Below are 20,932 nucleotides of genomic sequence, written 5' to 3' on the forward strand. Positions count from 1 at the left end.
TATCAAAGCATCAACCCTCAGGGGTTGCAGCTTGTTGGTTACGAACCTGGCCACAAACATCTCAGCCAGGCCTTCCCATGTCTTTATGCTTCCCTTTGGTAATTTATGGAACCAATCAGATGCAATTTCCCCAAAGGATGAGGGGAATACTTTGCAGAGCAATGGCTCGTTCCCGCTATATAACGCCATTGAATTCAGGTATAGTCCAACATGAAAGTTTGGGTCTGACTTACCATCATAAATTTGAAACCTCGGCATACTGAATCTCTTTGGTGGTTCGAATTTGTCCAGTTCCACCGAGAAGGCTGTCTTCGGTTTTACTGGGGAGTTTACCTCGGCTTCAACATTCTGCTGCCTCCTTTTTAGGTAGTCCCTCAGGTCTTCTTTACTCCTCCCTGGAGCTCGGCTGTCTATGGATTTTAGTCTTTTTGGTACACTGCTTTCGTCCTCGTGGTGGGCCCGTTTGGATCTTTCTCCATGGGTTGTGTCAAAGCAGAGTGCTTGCCTTTGAACATGCCGATGTTCTTTGGGCTCTGGATTCTTCATGTGGTGCGTCCTTCGGGACTCTTCTTGCCTCGGCTCTTCTCGTCCGACTTCCCTGGAAGGCCGGTGAGAATGCCTTCCGCTCCTGGTATGCTGAGGGACGTTGGGGATTGTTTTTCTTCCGCCCTTCTGGGCGTTGGTTGCTGGCATCAGCGTATCTTGCAGCGGGTATGGTGGCTGCATAACATTATTCTGCATCATGAAGTTGACGACTGACTGAAGGTCTGCCAACTTGTTCGCCAATTCTTTTACTTCCTCATCCCTCCGTAGGCATCTGTCCCTCCATACCTGGAGGTTATCTTTATTGTAGTATTTTCCTTGATCTGTCCTTTTTGACGTGTCACCCTCCTGGATGACGTCTTTCTCTCTGTGACCCTGGTCACGGGCTTCTGTATTATGGTTGTCTCCTTCAATGTCGAGGTCAATTGGTCTGCCACTCCCAGCGGGAGCGTTATCCCCAATATTTTCCTGCTGTCCGTTACTGGCCATCTATTCTTCCTTCGTTCCCACAGACGGCGCCAAATTGTGTGGGTGAAAATCTGACCACACTGCTTGCTTAGTGATCAACTAGAGAGCACAGGCAGAATAGATGGCTTCAGCAACCTGAAACAGAAAGAATAGGCTCCGGCGGTGGTTCTTCCACCCGGGGGCACTCCGACGATCAAGTCAGTATATCTCTCAAAGATAATCAAGTGCAAAACTTAATACTCAAAACATAAATTGCATACCTTAGACCCACGGGGGTGCCTCTCTTTTATATTATACTCAATCCAAGTCCCACTAGAAGTATGACTTCTATGTACTCCAATTCTGTACTTACTTTGGACTCCTCAAGAGATAAAGATAAAACTCCCTAAGAGCTTTATCCTTATCTTGGTTAAGTCCCCTCTTCTTCTTAGGACTCTTGTCCCTTATCCGTTTATCTCGGATTCCGATATCTTCGGAGGAAACCTCGGCCTAGCCGAGATGACCTCGGCACAATGACCAAGACACGTGGCACGTCGGCTGACACATCGGCGTCACCTTGCCACGTGTTGGTACTCAGAAAATATATCCCCACGTAACTCATTTTTAAATCATAATTTAACTCTGTTAGGATTTTTTAAATTTAGGCGACCTTTTTTTGGTAGGCCAATATAATAGCTACAACTTTTTTGAGACACTTTTATTTTTATTTTTAATTAAATTTTGGTGGACTTTGTTTTTTCTTTATGATTTTAGTTGCCCTCACTTTCCCGTAGTTGGCATCAACTAGCATCACCTGACACTTGTGTGCATCTAACATGTTGGTATCCTGTCCTAGGCTTTGCAGGATCAATACATACGAACAATCGAATAATCTACAAATGGCAGTAGATTGTTGCAACTTATTATAAATTAAAAATTAAGAATTAAAAAGAATAAATTAAAAATATTTATTTTAACTTGTAGATAATTAGTTTTTTTTTTAAACTTATTTAAGTTATTTCTGTCTAATGAGATTATTTTAAATAATGTGAAAATAGTTGATTAAAAATTAAAAAAAAAGATATTTTTAACTTTTATTTTTTCATTATGAACTTCCTTTTACACTTATTACAAAACCCTTTTGTATCGTAGAATTTTCCATAAAGATCGGATCTTATGTTTAGCTTCAAAAAATATATAAAATATTTTGATAATTTCACATATAAAGCTATTTTTAAAATAATATCGCTATTTATATTTATCAATGTCCTACGAACAATTTTTTTTTTCTCCATAGCTATTTGTTTGATGAATTTAGCTGGTTAATTTTATATTTAAAAAAAAAAGAGGTTTTATTAAACATAATGGCATAGTTGTAGATATGGGAAAGGAGAGGGCAGAGGTTTAGAGGAAAGGTAGCAGTTGCACCCCTTGCATTTCTTGGTGATCTCATCAAGTTCACCTAGCCCACATTTGACCAAACAATCTTCATCTTCGTCAAAATTCCCAACTCAAATACCCCACCACCAAAGAAAAATATCCTCTATCATTGTCTTCAAGCGTCTTTTTCTTCGTTCAAAGTTTTTTTTTTTCTTCTCTTCTAATATTACAGGTTTATACGGTCAACTCTTTAAAATAAATAAAATACATGTATAATAAACTTGGCGTCAGTGATGGAGTCAGAATTTTAATTTATGAGAATTACTATTAATTCTTAACGATATCAATTACAAAACTTAATTAAATCTAATTTTTATTTAGTGATAAAATGATCAAAGATCAATATGATGTCAAAATTATGTGCCTTAATTTTTTTTTAATTAACTGATACTTTTTTTATTTGCTATTTTAGTTACTAAAATATTATGATAATCACAATTTAAAATGTAATAACATTCATACAAAAAAAGAAAAAAAAAAAAGGAAAAAGAAAAGAAGAAGAAGATAGATGTGGAGAAATGAAAGAGATATAGAATTAATTATAAGAAAATATTTTGATAAAATTAAATATTTATAATGGTAAATTGTAAAGAATTTATTAAAAAGTAAGAAAAAAGAAAGATGAGATATAAATATTTTAAAACATATTTAAAAATTAAAAATGAGTTAAATGATTTTTTTTTTAATTACAAATAAAAATGTAATTTTTAAAAAATGAGAAGAGGCACGTGCTCCGTCGCTGCTCGGCACTTTTACAAGAATATCAATAAAACACATGTATCATACAATGGGCACTTAGACAAGAATATCATGTGTCTCATAGTTTTATTTAACCTTTCTTATATATTTATATTTAACATTATTATTATATAATTATTATAAATATTTTTTTGACATTATGTATTACATATAATATTATTTTATCACATAATAAATTAATAATATAAAAATATAATTTTTTTTTGTCAAATACGTATATTTTTAAATTTAAAATTTAATAAGTCTCACCTATAAATATATACCCGCAATCGATATCGGTAACCGAGTTCATTTATCTCAGACATAGAATATTGTGTTGGCAACTAGTTTTAAGCAATTTTATTATTATCTTTCTATTATTTAAATATTTTTTTGTTTAAAAAAATATAAATTATTTTTACTTTTGAAGGAATGCTACGATCAAGGGGAGATGGTGACACAACTTTGTTGATGTTCTTTTAACATGTTACTTCTATTATTTTTTATTATTTAAAAAATGCCTTCGATTTTCTATCCAAATTCTCTCGTGTTGCTTTTTAAAATGCATTATAATTGATAAAAAGTCTAAATTTATAAGGTCATATATTTTTGGTTCAAAATTTAATATTTTTTTGCGATAATGACGAGTTGAAAGTTGCTGAAAAAATTCTCTTCTCCATATAAGATCAAAGTCAAATTGACTCGTATAATGTAATAGATAGATTATTTGGAACGGATATAGAAGAAATGACATAGTGAATTTCATGTGATAATTTTGATCTACAATTCAAATTTGCAAGAGAGTTTTAACTTGGAAATTTGATTAGCTAGTCACCAAAGTTTAGGACTATATGTAAAGTTGATTATGAGCCAAATTTGCAAAGTTCATTTGAGCATTATTAGTGGTTGATTTTAAAATCGTAACGTCAAATACAATTTTTTGATATGCTAGGGTCCTAAAATATTATTATTTAGCAATTTTGTAATTGTAATGTCAAATATTATTATTATTATTATTTTCTTTATAAAACATCAAATCAAAATGTTATTTATAGGCTCTATCATGAAAGAGATTGAGGGAAATAACTATAAAATGTTAAAAATTGTTGAATCTTGTATCAAATTTAAAACAAGATTTAGCAATATTAAAATTTAAATGAGTTTTGACAGGCCATTGAAATGAAAATTTTGAAATATCTTACTATAATTTAGCATTAACAATTGTTATATAGCATTCCACTAGTAAGTTGGTTATGAGTCAAAAATGAAAAAATTATTCAACGTTTTTGAAAAAAGTCTAAGTAATTAATTAGAATTTTAAAAAAATAAATATTAGATATCAACTTACGAATGAAATGAAATATTATGAGGTCTTTTGGGAAGTTGCCAAAAAAAGTCAATTTTTTTTACTCAAAACAATCTAACTTCTTGCCAAAAAAGTTACTAAAAAAGTCAAAAAAATTAATTTTTTATCAATTTTCCAAAACACCACTATTTCAAGAACTGAATAATTTATTGTCAAAATAAATGGCTAGTACAAGAGAGTTGCTTTCATTATTTAAAATAGGAAGTGAGCTATTATGGCAAAGAAAAATGATTTAGACTCCACATTGTCAATTTTTTTTTTTTTTCTTCCTCTTACTTCAATCACCAACCCCACATATGTGTGGGATGATGTGTAGCGATTGAAAAGGTCTCAATCACTTTTGTAATGCAAACTCTGACAGTGATAAGGTTGCAAAAACAACCCCTGAGCAAAAAAATCTTGGAAATGGAAACATCTCACCTGCCTTATTAATGTCTCAATGATAGATGTAATTATAGCATTTTTCAAGTCTGGACCATATTTTTTTTTATTTTTAACGTAACAGTTAATATATTAGTAATTAGATTATAATATAAGCTAGTAATATCTTTCTATAGATTGGAACTTGGAATTTTATTTATTTAAAGAATAGTTTCTTAATTTATCTAAAATTTTAAATGTTTTTTTATTTTATTAAATAATGTATAATTTAAAATAATTTCTATAAATTTGTGAAAAAGTAATGTTAGGATTACCGTATTTTGATACTATATTTGACTATCATGAAATGTGACACCTTAAAGTATATTCAACGTTTACTTTTTTTTATTATTATCAAATTTGAATAAAAATTTCATTTGATATCGAGCGTTTTAACAGAAAATTTTCATTTTTCATCACAGCACCGTCGATTGGGAGGACAATCGGTTAGTATAAATCGACCAGTTAATTTTGCAAGGAAGAGCAGACAATCAGCCAATTGTCCGATGCTCTTGCAGTTCCAACAGCTCCAGCGAAGCTAACGGCTACCTTCAGTAATTTCATAAAATGCTCCTCGCACTCTCAATTTGATGAAAAATTTAAAACATTATCAATTTGATATTGGTTTGATGTTATGATTAAAGTACCAAAATTGAACCTTTTTCAGTAAACATTGGAGACGTTCTTATAAGATATTAACTACATAGCATTATAGTTAGTGTTTAAGGTGCCACCAGATAGTACCAAATGCGGTCATCATGACATTATTAAAATTTTATTTTTCATATTTTAAATTCATGATTCTAAAATTTCAAATTATATATTTAAAATTTCAGTTAAGAGTTTTGTATATATGAACAGTTTTACTTATATAATAATATATGTGTGTTCATATTTATATAAGAAATTTGGCTATGAATTTCTTTGTCAAATATCTTTTCTAATTTATGTTATAATTTAAAAGATGCATAATATCAAATTTATTATTTTTCTGTAATGATTTTAAAATTATTTAACATATATTATCATTATTTATAATTTTATTTTAAAATCAGTTAATTATCAATCTGATTTTACGATCCAATCTATAAGTTCCTTCCAACAATCATACCTAAGATTCTAATTTTAACAACTTTGTATACAATACAAGTTCATCAACCCTAATCTTAATATGTTCATCCAGTTTTTGATCACACATAAAAATTATTTGATGCCCATAAAAACATCACGTGATGAATATCACAAACTAATCACCAAATTCCACGACCATCTTACTACCTTCCCAATTTTTAACATAATGTGGTTGATCCCACTATTTTCACTGATCAAAATTTCTTTGGGGCTCGACCTAATTATGTCCCGTGAACATGGAAAAACTTCCCGACGTGAGTTATGGCCCCGTTTGATAGAACTGTAGAAAATTGATTATAACTTATATCTTAACAGCTTATAACTTATAACTGTGAACATAAGTTGATTTTTGACTTATAAATTAAGCTTCTCCTCCTCCACTCAAAGAATAAGTTGATTTTTGATTTACAAAAAGTTATAAGTTGTATTGTTAAGCTGAACCAAATACATCAAAATAACTTAAATTAAATTAAAAACTGAAATAAATTAAAAATAAATTCTACCAAACAGAACCTATGTTGTAGAGGCCCAAAAGCTAAAGCGTGGAATAACTTCCCCATACGAGTTACGCTGTAGAGGCTCAAAAGCTAACCACAACCAACACATACCACAAAAACAAACAGCAAAAAAACAACAAAATAATGGTCAAGTCAACGGCCTGGTGTGATTGAAGGCCTTGTGGTTGGGTTTTAAAATTAAAAAAAAAAAAAAAAAATGGTGTATCGTTTGTTCAAAAATTAAGTGAGAAGAAAAGGGCAATTGGGAGTTGGTTTTCATTCGTCTACCTACCAAGCCAAAGTTTTCTAAAAAGCTCCTTGAAACTATTTTAGGTTATGCTTATTTGGTTCTATAAAATGTAGAGAATTAAAAGTATAGTAAGATTGAGAAAGAAGATTATTAATGTGATGATATTATATTAGAGATATAGAATAAAGAGTATTTATTTGTACACTACCGAATTAGTAATATTATAAATAGTATTAATACATAAAATTAATATTTCTATAATTTAAATATTTTTTTAATATTATAATTTTTTTTATTCTAAAAAATATATATTTTACTTAAAAATTCATTAATCCCCTTAATTTATAATCACAATCCCTCTATGAGATTAATAGTCCGACCAATAAAAAAATTACCAATCTAAAAGAATAACTAATCTCCTCACCCATATTTCTGATCAAACATTCTTTAAAAATTTCACAAAGTATTAGTTTAATCCACTTTTCAAAAAGCGAAGGCCGCCATCATTGTCATCACTTCCGCAACAGGACAAGGGACCAAAAAAAAAAAAGAAAGAAAGAAAATGTTGCCTAAATTTTCTTAAGAAAGAAACAAGTGTTGAGAAAATTAAAAAAAAAAAATTTATTATGAGAATAAGATATCTTTTATTGAGGATATCAGAGGAGGGATGGGTACCTCTCTCCCCTAGCCTTTTAATTAATCTATTTTTAAAAATTTTTAAGAACTTATATTAAAAAATTGAAAAGATTAGTAAAATTTCTCATTTCACAAAAAAAAAAAAAAATTATTTCAATAAGACTTGTTATTTTGAAGATTTAATCCCCGTTTGGGAATTTTTTAACCAAAAATCACTATAAATTTTTATATCGTTTTTTTTTTACAATTTTTTGTCGTAAAATATTAAAAAATCACTTAAAATAACTAATTCTCAAACGAAATCTTTCTATAATTGAGATTTTTTATGGACATATTTACCCCTAGAGCGGTTCTATATCCTAATTTTAAGGAATTGTTTCCAAATATTTTGGTTTGGCAAATCTCACAATGATTCATATCAACGAAGGTATCTTGCTTCAGTGTTGTCGACAATTTTCGTGAAGCCCACGACAACTCTCGACCGGACCTCTATTGTCAATGAAATGTAACGTCAACCCAAGGGAAAAGGGGAAGATATGGCTGGGAGAGATGGTCATTTTTTCCGCCTTTTCTGTACCGTAAAAAAGTTGGACAGAAACAAAATTTCCCTGTCCCGTTATACCGATTTCCGTGCCGATTGTGTTTATTCATTAATATAAATCATTATCCGTATTATATATTAGCTATGATTTTTATTAATATTTAAAAGACATACTCTATGCACGAAACTCTCACATATGCAAAGTTGAGAGAAAGAATGTACGCAGCTTTATTCTTGCAAGGAGAGAGACTATTTTCGCGATTCAAATCGATGACTATCAGGTCCTAAAAAGACAATTTTACCACCGCATCAGGTCTACTTTCAATTTAACTTACAAAATTAACCTGTTCCAAACCTGACCTGTGACCACCATCCCAAACAGGGAGTCAAACACAGCACACCAGCACCCAAAAAAAAATCTTATGTACGATTTAATAAAATAACACCTATCTCTCAAATATTAAAAAGTAGAGGCAATTCTCGTTCCACTACCAAGATTGTTAAAATTGAGATCCTACGTTGGATTGTTGGAGGTGTTTATAAAATCGGATCGTAGAATCGGATCGAAAATCATAAAATCCTACTGAAAAAGACAAATTACATAATAATTTAATTTAAATAAATATTTCTTATAAAGTATATACAAAATGAACTTATATTCTATTAAAAAGAAGTGAAGATATTGTGAAAAATATAATACTCGTGTAAAATGTACATATAATATTATACAATAGAAAATTCGATGGTAAAAATTTTGTATTTCATCAAAAAAGAAGGTGAAGAAGAAGAAGAATTTTATAACAAAATACTTTAAAATCTACAATCTACAATAATGCACAAAAGTAAAGAAAAAACATTTAACAAAATTGGATATGAAAATAGATTAAGAACTCAAAAGAGTAGCTTAATTAAATGATAGGTTTGTCGTTAGCATACTTAGTGGAGCGGATTCAAGTCACAAAAATAATCTCTCAAAAAATTGGAATAAAATTACAATCATCTTACCCTCCTTAAACTCCGCTAAAACTAAGTTTGTTTTTCCGACTATTTAATTTTCTTAAATTATCACAATATTTGAATGTTCGTTTCCTAATTTGTTTTTTTAAGTTTATTTGATTCAATACTACTTAATTTTTATTATTTATTTTGACCACATGAATTGATATTTAGACAATAAACATAAAATTTACAATAAAATATGTCATACAATACAAAATAAGACTTGTAAATTGGATCAGATAGGATCGAATTCGGATCGAAATTCCACGATCTTATAAGATCCTACTACTATGATCGAAAGATCCTACCTATAAAATTTTTTTTACACGATCCAAATCGATTGTACTCAAATAGATCGTAAGACCGTAAAATCCGAACCAGGATTCCGATAACTATGTCCGCTACTACTGTTATCTCATTGAAGGATCTCCCAAGGAATGAGATTAGAACAAAGGTTCCAGTAGCAATGTTATTGGCAACCAAAAAATTATAAAAATTGTCCATTATTATTATTCTTATTATTATTATTATTAACAAGCAAATCTTACTTTCAAATCCTACACCGGCAAATCAAACAAAACGGCACTCAACCTTCAAGTAAGGAAAACTCAATCCAAGTCAAATCCTACACCGGCAAATCAAACAAAACGGCACTCAACCTTCAAGTAAGGAAAACTCAATCCAAGTCTTAAGACGAACAACAACAGTTTCAAATATCCTCTGGGCCATTGATCTCCTGTGCATTAGTACAAGACAAGACAGTAAGTATGGTAATAAACTTCATTAATCAATATATTAAAGTAGTTGTGTTGTGCAGTAAATCACCTTGTTTTCAATTACAGCTCCATTAGGGATTTCCAACTTCACTCCAGTTTTTGCAGCAATCACCACTTTTCCCTGAAGGATTACAGCAATAACCGCCAAGTGTGAGCCAAAAAAAAGAGTTGGAATATGTAAATTGGCAAGAAACTCACACGAAATGCACACCATCATCAACTGCTATTCATGATTTATTTATTTTTTTAAAATAGAGAATTGTTTTGCAAAAAATTTTCGGGAATTTTTTTGTATACATAAAAAAAGTAGTTTTGAATATTTGAAAAACAGTTTTCACATAAAAATGAAATGATGAGTGCTTTCAACCTTTTTACTGTTTTTGTTTCCAAAAACAAGAAAAGCAAAAATGATGTTTAATACCTTGAGAATAACGCCAGCTCCAAACCACACATCACCAGACACCTTTAAGATGTCAAGCTCGATGATGCTAGGGATGGACTTGAAACGACTTAAAAAGTTGGACACCTGGCAAGAAAATTCAATAATCAGCTACCATAGAAAAGCTGCAGCAATTTACAGCACTTGCTTAATGAAATAAATTGCTACCTTTTTAAATTCGGGCCCCAATTCAATAGAAGGATTTGTAGGATTAGCCCTAGCTTGGTTTCGGCTCACAAAGACATCATTCAAGGTGTAAAGATCAGACTGTAAAAGAACAAATGGATGGTCTTACAACACCCTTGGATCGATAATCAGGATCCTAAATTCAATGTCAGAGAGAAGGTTAACCTGGACAAGAAGCAAATCTGAAGTTGCTTTCACTGGAAGGAATCGAGATCGAGGAACATTAATACCAATAGCTTGATCGAAGAACTGGTTCACAAAAGACATCAGAAACAGAGGATATCTTAAAAACATCAAAAATAGCAGTTAAAGAGGTAGATATGAAGAATTATTTGATGCACGTGGTGTGTACCCGAATTGCAGCACCAGCTGCTGTTTCCAGCTGTAGAACTTTGATACCATCCACTTCCTGAGAGCAAGAATAATTTTGATCAAACATTTACCCAGTAAATTGGCTTTTGCTAAATGCATGGCCATCAATGTAGAGCAAATAGATACCTTGGGGTTTGGAATGATCTCCATCTTAAGTGCATCTGCTTCAACAAGTCTTTTAATTGCGTTCAAGTTCACCCACCTGGTGCAATATGGTGTTAGGATTTAACTGCCGTGTGTTTTACATGTGAAAGAGGACAACTGACTTACAAGTTGTTGGTATTGAAAATTTTGAACTTCTCAATTGACTTGAATTCATTGACCTGGATGAAACAATTACACACATCAGCACAAAATTGGCGAAGAAATTTAAAACTAGGGAAGCATGCATTTCGAATTATGATAGTAGGCACAAGGGTGTTGTCCTATAGAGAATCAAACATATATATATATATATATATATATTTATTTATATGATTGTTGTGGATGCATTAAACTAAAAGGTACCCCCATCGTGAACATCTTTTTCCTACCACCTCATTAAATTCCAGTTTTGTGAGCGGCAAAACTCTTTTCTCCATGAATTTGGTACATATATTCTCATCTAGTTCAATTTTTTCTGTCAAAGAAGCAAATAGCAAGTTCTCATGATTGAAAAACCAGGGTTCCTTAAGGAACCATATTATTGCCACCTCACCCCCTAATTTCATGATCTTCTTTTCCCAACCCCCAACATGAGAGTACTCTCCAGGATTACAAACAAAAAGTTAAGCTTTCATGATTTACCTATTTTTCATGGGTTTCAGCTTCAAACATACGTAAATCAAGAAGTATTTAGGAAAAAAGTGGAGTATATTAGTCTTAGAAACCATCAAAACTAAAACCACTTCACTTAATTAATTTTATTAATTTTAAAAGCATATGCAAGAGTAACAAATAAATAAGAAAGACAACAAAATATATATATATATATTAATAAATAAAATGAAATAAAAGCAGAAGGAATGGGGAAAAAAAAGAGCAGGGGAACTAGAGCTCACATGTTCATCAGGAACTTGTGCAATTTCCAGGAGCTGCTCACACAAAGGCAAAGAAAACATCAGTAAGCAACTTGTACTTGAGGCTTAAATGCGCTCAATTAATTTAGCACCAGATAATATAACTCAATACTTTGTAGGTTGCCCAGCAAACAATTAACATGGCATATTGTAAGAAATCTTCATACCTAAAGAAATTATGAAGTAATATCCAAGAATAAGTAACAATAGTTAGATTCGACTACTTCACGCAGCTTTCTGCATACTTGATCAGAACTGTTCAAGGAAGATAACAATAGGTAGGATGTTGTTAATAGTAAAACTTATTTGATCTAGGAGGTGATACACGTAGCGGCACTGGAAGAAGTTGGACATAACAAAAGCATGGCAGACCAGAGAGGGACGAGCTTAAAGAGCAAGCTTGTAGTGAAAAACACACAGGACATCCTTTCCAGCTAAAAGTGATTCTCAAAATTCAGGGAAAGCCAGCCAATTAGAATGGACAGCTTGTCCTTAAACCAACGGGTGGAAGCCAACTAGGATGTATGGTCCAGCACAAGTCAAACTACAAAACTGCAGGCTCCAGCCAGGATCGTCCTCAATGAACAACCTGTTATTAGGTCCACAGAATGCACTCAAGACACCATGTGTCACGGAGATGATGCCAGCCCCCCCTTTCTTATCTGGAAAGGTCAAGGAAGACGCCATGGCCCTTGGAACAGCTGAAAGACAAAGCTCTCTTTGGCTGCCCCAATGCCATAGCCACCAAACCAACACCTCCATCCACCCCTTCTATTTTAGATGGATTTAGTTATTGTGTCCTTTGACACGGACATGACAAAATGTTCATTTTCTTCATATACTTCTTAATTTTCTGGAGGAAAATGGTTGCTTAGCCACGTAGCATTTCATGCATAATATGGAGTTTTATGCGTAGTTAAATGCTCTAAAATCGAATTACTAAGTATGTTCTTAATGAATGTCTAACTACACATATCGGACACATTTCATACCTTATCCAAGTATTGAATGTCAAACACGGGTACTTCGTAGATTTAGAAGAGTCCATGTAAGATAACACCCCTTATCTAACACGATGGTCCATATATATGACATCAATGGGCACCAAACCTCACAAGGTACTGGCTCCACTACTCCCAGACTGGCATTGTAATCTTTCCCCAAGAAGCACCTGAAAAATGGGCTTGGAGAAGGACTTTGACACCTGTGGGAGTCTGTTAAGAGGGCCATGGCCTTTTAATGCCGCGTGCTTGATTTGCTCCTTGGAAAGGGTAGATGGGGTGCGCAAATTAGGATGTGAAATGTCTGTTTAGGATAGGGTAATTTGTGTTAGTCATGCTACTCCTAGTTCTAATACAAGTGAGGAGAATGTGCCACCTTGGTTGGACATAGCACCTATATCAGAACGTAGCACATGGATGGGATGACCTCCCAAGTCACTACATCAAATTTCTTCTTCTGTTTTCCACTCTTATCCATGTTCAATGATAAAAAGGTTGATGAACATCCATACATCTTGCAAATTACTGATCCTTAAAGGGAAAGAACAGTATCAACTCAACTAGGCCTTGTCCCAACTATTTGGGGTCCCCTACATGAATCAAATTTTTCTACCACTTGATCAAGGGCCATATTTCAGTTAAACAAGCTAACATCTCTTTCTTCATCATAGAGATAAAGCTATGGGACAATGCAAGAACAAATGACCCATAGTTTTCTTGGCCCCCTCTACACATACCATTGTGGTTGCAAATAACAATTTGACTTTCATTGAATCATATTATTAGTATTAAGCTTCTTGTAAGCCAATATCCATGCAAACACTTTAACCTTAACAGGCAAATGAGCATTCCAAACCATCTCATAATGAGGAAAAGGGGGGACAACTGGATTATCAATAAGTTTCTCAAAATAGGACTTCCAGAGAACAACCCAAAAGAATGGAGAGACAATCAAAAGAATCATTAGACAATGAATATTCTCAAGAATTGTCAACAAAGGGACCAGCTCAACAATATCCTGATCATTTAGATTTCTGAGAAAACATAAAATCCCAAGTAGGAAATGCAAAAGATGTAGCTAAGGAAGTAATAGAAGCGTTATGAGCTCTAGATATCCAACACAAATGCGGAAACAAGTGATTAAATGGAACCTCATCTCTCCAACTATCCTCCCAAAACCGAATGAGTTCCCCATTCCCAACATAAAATTGAGATAACCTGACAAAGGCATGTGAAATAAATTTTCATCCACCTATCCAATCTTTTCCCAATCTTCTCCAAAACCAGGGCCCATAACTCTTCCCCCATAGGGTCCTCACCTAAGAGTAATCCCAAACACTTCATTGGTAAAGACTCAACTGATCATCTCCACCTATCTTGCAAGAAACTGATCCCCACTAATGTACTTTTCATCAAATTGACTTTCTGCTCAAAAGCAAGTTAGCAACCTTAAACACTCTAATAATAGAACACAAATTATCCATTTTATCTTCACCCAAATAAAAGAAAATGGTATTGTTTGCAAACTGTAGATGTGACACTGAAACTGGGGTTGCAACTTGGGCAAGCCCAACTAGAATCCTACCAAATCCAACCCAAAATTTTTTAGGGCTTGGGCAACATATTTTTGAATTTGGTACGAGCTAGTTTACAAATTCAAAAAATTGAGTTCAATTTGGGCCTGGTTTGGGCAAAGATATCGGGTAACCCAAAGCCCAAATTATGTGCAAGTATATAAAAAAATTAAATAACTATAAACTATTAATTGCTGGATATTGTTAAAATAATTTGGACCTTTTGATCTATTCACTACATAAATGATATACACAAGTCACATAATACAAAACCTATCCTTTCCTTTTCTCACTCAAAAATGACAAAGACCACAATAGTGGTACAACAGTTCCTCTCCTCTCTCCTCTCTGTCTCTGTCTCATCATATAATTATCTGTTTGAATGTTTTAATGATTTTATCCAAAAAAATGTTAGTAGGATTTAACTTTAACAAATTAATTAGCCTAGCAGCACACATGCGCGCGCGCGCGCACACACAAAACAAAAAAAAACTAAAATTTATTGGTAATTCGGGACTAGCCCAAGTTCAATTTATTATGCTCGGGTCGGGCTTGGGCAAACCAGTTCGGTTGGAAGTCAGGTTTGGGTAACTCTCAGCACAACTCAAGCTGGGCCTAAGCAACTACTCAATCCAACCGAACCTGCCCAAGTTGCACCCCTAATTGAAACCCAATCTTTTCCTACCACAAAACCAACCACTAGGCCCCTCTCAAACGCACGATCAACCATTCTACTCAACATGTCAACAACAATCCATAGGAGCTTTAGAATTACCCCTCGGCTTCCCATTCATAGCAATTGAGAGATTGGATAAAACAAGACAACCATGAATCTACTTTCTCCAAATCACCATAAATTTTGTGTTCAATAACAAAGTCCACAAATCCCCACTCAACGTGACATGTGCCTTCTCAAAATAGGCTTAAAATAACCCATTCCCTATCCCGAAATCTATACTCCTGAACCACTTCATTTGCAACGAAAGTTACATTCAAATGTTATTAAAAGCACCCTGATTCTTAGAAATAGTGTCAACTATAACTGTCCATAACCTTTTAGATAGAAACTAAAATTTTATACAAGTAATAGACACCAAACTAATGTGTCTAAAGTTCCCACTTTTCAAAGAATTTGACTTTTTCAGAATCAAACAAATAAAAGTAGCTTTCGTACATGCATACAACCCAATTTTCAAAAAATTATTCAAATACCTTCACCAAATTCCTATTCACATGCCAACACGGGATCTTAACAATCCGTTTGGATAGTGAGATGAGAAAAGAAATGAAAAGATTGTATTCTCACTTAGGTGAGAGAAGAAAAAGGCATAATTGTGGTTTCTTACCTTCTTGTTTGGTTGAACAATGAATAAAAGAGGACACACACACCTTTTTATTTTATTTGGTTTGTATTTACAGGGGTAATTTAGGCATTAAATTTTTTTGTGTAAATAGTATTGATTTCTCACTAAATCTCACCCCTTTTGGTGAGAAACAAAACTTAAGTTTTGATGCATTTCTCTTTCTACGATTTCTCACCTCTTTAATCATCCAAACAAGTGATGTGAAAATTCATTCTCTTCATTTCTTTTCTCTTCTCACCAAACCCCTCAATCCAAACAAAGTGCAAGAGTCTGAACAAAATTTATTGTTTTTGCTTTAACCAACCACAAACCTTTAAGGCTTTATTTTTGTTTCCCTTCCTCACTAAGGTCTATTTGGAAGCATTTAGATAATTGTAGAGAAATTGATATGAACTGAGTTGTTCATTACGTCACAAGCTTTTAACTTTAAAGAAGTTAGATATTTAAAATTATTAGGGAAAAGAAGAAAAATGCCAAAATGAACTACTTCAAAGTTAGCTTACACAAGACGAAAAGTGAAAAGAAAGTTTTAGTAACCAAGCTTCCAACATTAAAATTAAAATAAGATAAAAAGGAACTAGTTATCGACTTTTACTTTGGTGATTCAACAGAAACATAAAACTGATTGTCGATATTAATCTAGTTGTTTATATCAATCAAATAACCTGAACCTTATACTTGTTTATATCAATCAAATAACCTGAATCTTATTAAGAAGTTCATCATATTGATGATAATTATTAAGCAATTATACACAAGTTGAGTTATGAATCCTAATTATACACATTTTTTAAGGAGCAGAAGCATAGAGGTAAAAGGGAAAAGATGAATAATTAATAACAAATATTTACCTGAACTTTTCCTTCATAGGAAATCAAAGTACCACCTTTCACATCAGCCAAAGTTTTGGGTGTCACCTGCAAAGCCATGAAGCTATAGAAACAATTTTGAAGAAGAAGTACAACTTATAACAACCACTTTTAAGTACCTCCATACAGTACTCATTCTTGTTTTGGATCAAATGATGCAAGATTTCTGCAATAGCGGATTAAGAAACCCAACTACCAGAATAATCCATTATTCACATTAGTTTGCCACTGATGATACATATAAACAGTAAAAATGTAAAAATCAAAAGGCCAAAGAAAACATAATGAGGATACTCAAATCAACAACAGCACCCAAGTTATCTGAGTTTGCAATAAAGACGTATTCCTTTCCCTGTGAATGGATGAGAAAAAAAATTCAATAAAAAATAATAATAAAATCAAGAATTCTTTTGAACCGAATATACTAAGAGTGCATGTCAAAAGATGATAGAAAATGAATAAATCACAAACCTTTGACAACAATGCATCGAGCTTGCCACTATTCGTCAATGCTGGGAAGACATCACCATGGCCAGGAGGGTACCTGCTCAAGCGATACATATTTATAAGGTGAAGATAAAAACTACACGAAAAAAAGTGTATTCAGTGAAAACAATCAAACTAGTGATATCCTACCATCCATCCTTGCCAGTAATTCCTTTGCATGGCAGTGGCATAAAATCTTCAACAATCAAACGAGGGTACTGGCTCTGTAAGAATCAAATGAAAGGAGACTAAATTCAAAATTGTAGAATTACAAAAATACCAAAAATGGATACTAAGGGAACTTTGGAAGGGGTTTACAAACCTGATTAAATGTATGGATCTCAATGTTTGAATTGGAATATTTTTCTACAATCTACAACCATAGCTTCAACTGATCAGAATTCTACTAGACCACAAAAAAAAAAGAAATGTAAAACTACTATTCATTCACCTTTTGAGTATCATCATGGGTATTGAATGAGTTCATTAGTAGCAAAGGAACATTGCATCCATACTTGGAGTTCAGTGACTGTACAAAATGGAAAGGGTAAATTGCAAAGAAAACAGAATGACAAAAACATTAATTAGAAAAGTAAAATGATGTATGTATATAATATGAGAAGGACCTCAATTTGGATGACAATTAGGTCTAGGAATGTCAACCCATTACGAACTTCAATGACTGATCTGCATCACAAAAGGACATCAAATGCATTAGATATTACAACAAACAATCAAAGAGTATAACGTATCAAAAAAAAATATTGCATACATTTGATAATAACCACAAATGAGGTAAAACAAGTTAAAAATTGGTGCCAAAAGGGGGATGGGGTTACCAATACATAGTTATGACTATTAGGTTGAATGGTATTTTTTTTCCTTTCCTAGTCACAAGTTTCCATAATATTTATCCATAGATCATATTATTCAGTATTATTGAATGAATTTTATACACAATTATCATCTGGGTACTTCAAGGTGAAGATAAAAAGTTGGAGTTAGACTCTTCTACATTGAATCATTGCATTTCATTGAGAAAGTAACACATCCAAACAGGTGCCAAGGGAAAAAGTTAAAAAACAACATTCACCACTAGTGGGCTTATATCTAGATGTTGCATGGTAGTCCCAATGTGAAATAAAGATTCCAGGTAACAAAGAATGAGGCCACAACAGTATCATTATAAAGCTACCCATTATAATTCCTCCAGGACCTGTCATAGTAGTCCTAGCCATGATAGCCAAATGAAATATTGAATGATAAATATAGCTTAATTTACATAACAAACAAACTGTAGAAGTCACATCTGTGACAATCACACAGTTGAAAATGAGTTTCGTTAATTTACAAAAAAGGATAGCACCAGCTGACAAGCAGTTGAAGATACTTTGTCTGGATTACTAAACCATATATTAAAAGGAAAATTAACCAACTCAATTCTAAACTTAAAAAAAATATACTGAAAACAGAAGTCAGACCGGATAATTTTAGCAAAGTTAGACACAATACAATCCTGCTGATCAAAAAAAGTTAGACACAATCCTAGCAGAATATTAATGCTTTAACCTTATAATTGAGACCAAGACCTTGGACTATAAGTGAAAGTACAAGGAAGATGAAAAATGATTCACATACTCTTGTCAGACAAACACTACCATTGCGAATCTAGGGAAAAAATAAAACCATTTTCTATCTAAAATTGATCGTCAGAAATATAGAGATACCCATGTTAGCAACAAACCAAGATATGATAAGATGAATAAGCATTCATAATATCTTACATAAGTAATCGCAATTAGTAGATAGTCAAATATGTTGACTTCAATAGTAAACAGCACAGACCCTCAACAAAACAGAGTTAAAAAACACAAAACCATTCAGATCAGTTACAAGGGAGCACAAAATAACTTCTTTGACCAGAACAAGAGAAAAAGATAAAACATTTATACATAATTCAGTTGTAGGAAACGACATATATATATATATATATATATATTTTGGAGGAGTTGGATGCATACTTAGGACCAGTGCAGCCCATTGTTGTTCCCAATCCTCCATTAAGCTTTAACACAACAAGTTTGTCCAAAAGCTTCCTAGTTTCATCAGGATCTGCAACAATTCAGATGATCAGAACCTTCTTAAGAGTAAACCATTAGATCAGGAATATTCATGATCTATTCAAGAATACAATATTCGTGCACAATTTTGCTTTATTAGCATAAATTACCCGGGGGGGGGGGGGGGGGGGGGGGAATGAGGAATTACCTTCAGGCGTTGGTGCTAAGCTGTCATAAGGAACCACCACCTCATCAGTGGGAGTCCGGATCGTACTCCATTCGACTTGTTTTGCTTCGCCACTTCAATTTTAAAATAATAATAATAAAAACAAAAATAAAAAATGACACAAAGATTTGTAACAAATAAATTGATTAATTACTAAAAAAAATTGTTGTATAGTAACTGTAGATTTGTCAATGTTTAGGAAAATAGAAAGGACAAAGATGAAGAGACGAGAAGAAGAAGAATAAGTTGGAATCAGAATATCAATAATTGAGATATGAAATAGTATTGAATTGTACCTGATATAACGAGCGACGAGGTTTATGAATCCAGATTTCTCATTCTCGCTGCAAATTAAAAACAAAAAACAAACAAAGAAAATAGTCAGATCTGTTATGATCCAGTGATGAACAGACTCTAAAATAAATTGAAGAAAGTAGAGAAAAGCTTGCCTGATTTGAGGGAGGCTAGAGACAGAAGATTGGAGCTTAGAGATCTTCTCGGCATCTGCGGCGTTCAAAGTGGCTGTAGCCATTGGAGAGTGATACAGAGCACAGATCAAGAGAGAGAACGAGAGAGGAGGAGGATGAAGATTCGAGTACCTATCTGGGAAGGGTGGTGGAGTAGTGGCGATAAAGAATTTATAGACAGACAGGTGTTTGTTTGTAGGTATATATATAGACAAAGAGATTTTTTCAACCCAATGGTCTCTAGTCTCTAGATAATAGGCTCTACAGATTTTAAAGACACGCACACAGAAAGCAAGCGCAAGGGAATATGCACCCGAATATAACGCGCCAGTTTCACGCAAAGGTTTCCCACAATTTCCTCACTCACACTCACACTCACACTCACACACACTCCCACATTGTTTTGTAGTAAGTTGCCGTTTGGTAAAAAAAAATTTAGTTAATCTTGTGGAGTTGAGAATTTTTTTTTTTAATTTGAGATTAAAAATTTTATTTGAATTTTTTTTAATTTTTAAATTTTTTTAAATTTTTATAAGAAAAAAAAATAAAATAATCATGGTTTAGATTTGATATTTTATCCTATTAATTTATTTAGACTTTTTGTTTTTGATTATTTGGTCTAAACCAATTTATTTAGCCGTAGCCAAACGAAGACTAATTTTTTTTTTCTTATTTTTAACTCTTATTATGAGAGGTGATCAAGGATTAAATTGGGTTGAGTGATCTCTCATTTGCTATCCATTTGAACTTAAGTATATTAATTTTAATTTGTATTCATCTGCTTAGTTACTGAATGCGTATTAAACAAGTCATGTAAGTTGCCGTTTAGATTTTAATATTTTGTACTTTTTTCAAACTACTTATTTTGTAATAATTCTTTACTATTTTGAGTTCAAATTTTTTTATTATTCGTTTTTTATAATAAAATAAATACTCAACTTTCATATTTCATAAATAGTAAATATAATTATTAAATGAAATATTTTTTTTAGCATACAAAATATAAAAGGAAAACATCCGGTGATCTCTCTTTTGCCATCCATCCA

The 20,932-nt window shown here is 32.6% G+C and overlaps 1 protein-coding gene across 1 annotated transcript; it reads right to left on the reverse strand.

Annotated features, from left to right (window-relative positions):
* Nucleotides 1–9,495: 9,495 nt before the first annotated feature.
* On the reverse strand, nucleotides 9,496–20,304 carry LOC114294896 (UTP--glucose-1-phosphate uridylyltransferase). The gene is made up of 21 exons (XM_028239088.2): nucleotides 19,869–20,304; nucleotides 19,716–19,763; nucleotides 19,402–19,493; nucleotides 19,155–19,245; nucleotides 17,760–17,820; nucleotides 17,585–17,662; nucleotides 17,456–17,506; nucleotides 17,284–17,357; nucleotides 17,119–17,191; nucleotides 16,942–16,999; nucleotides 16,767–16,813; nucleotides 16,630–16,695; nucleotides 11,822–11,854; nucleotides 11,052–11,104; nucleotides 10,908–10,983; nucleotides 10,762–10,818; nucleotides 10,575–10,658; nucleotides 10,392–10,490; nucleotides 10,206–10,310; nucleotides 9,834–9,905; nucleotides 9,496–9,744 (listed from the first exon to the last, which is right to left on the reverse strand). The coding sequence occupies exons 1-21, from the start codon at nucleotides 19,949–19,951 to the stop codon at nucleotides 9,718–9,720; spliced, it is 1,428 nt and encodes a 475-aa protein (XP_028094889.2). The 5' UTR covers nucleotides 19,952–20,304; the 3' UTR covers nucleotides 9,496–9,717.
* Nucleotides 20,305–20,932: the final 628 nt, after the last annotated feature.

The sequence above is a fragment of the Camellia sinensis genome, chromosome 4 (genome assembly GCF_055761805.1).
Source record: "Camellia sinensis isolate YWXY chromosome 4, ASM5576180v1, whole genome shotgun sequence".
In the NCBI taxonomy this organism is placed as follows: domain Eukaryota; kingdom Viridiplantae; phylum Streptophyta; class Magnoliopsida; order Ericales; family Theaceae; genus Camellia; species Camellia sinensis.

Coding starts and splice junctions, on each gene's coding strand:
- LOC114294896 (XM_028239088.2), bottom strand. CDS start 19,951: ATGGCTACAGCCACTTTGAACGCCGCAGATGCCGAGAAGATCTCTAAG. Junction 17,192..17,283: donor ATTACTGGCAAGGATGGATG/GTAGGATATCAC, acceptor TCGCTTGAGCAG/GTACCCTCCTGGCCATGGTG. Junction 10,984..11,051: donor ATTTTCAATACCAACAACTT/GTAAGTCAGTTG, acceptor ATATTGCACCAG/GTGGGTGAACTTGAACGCAA.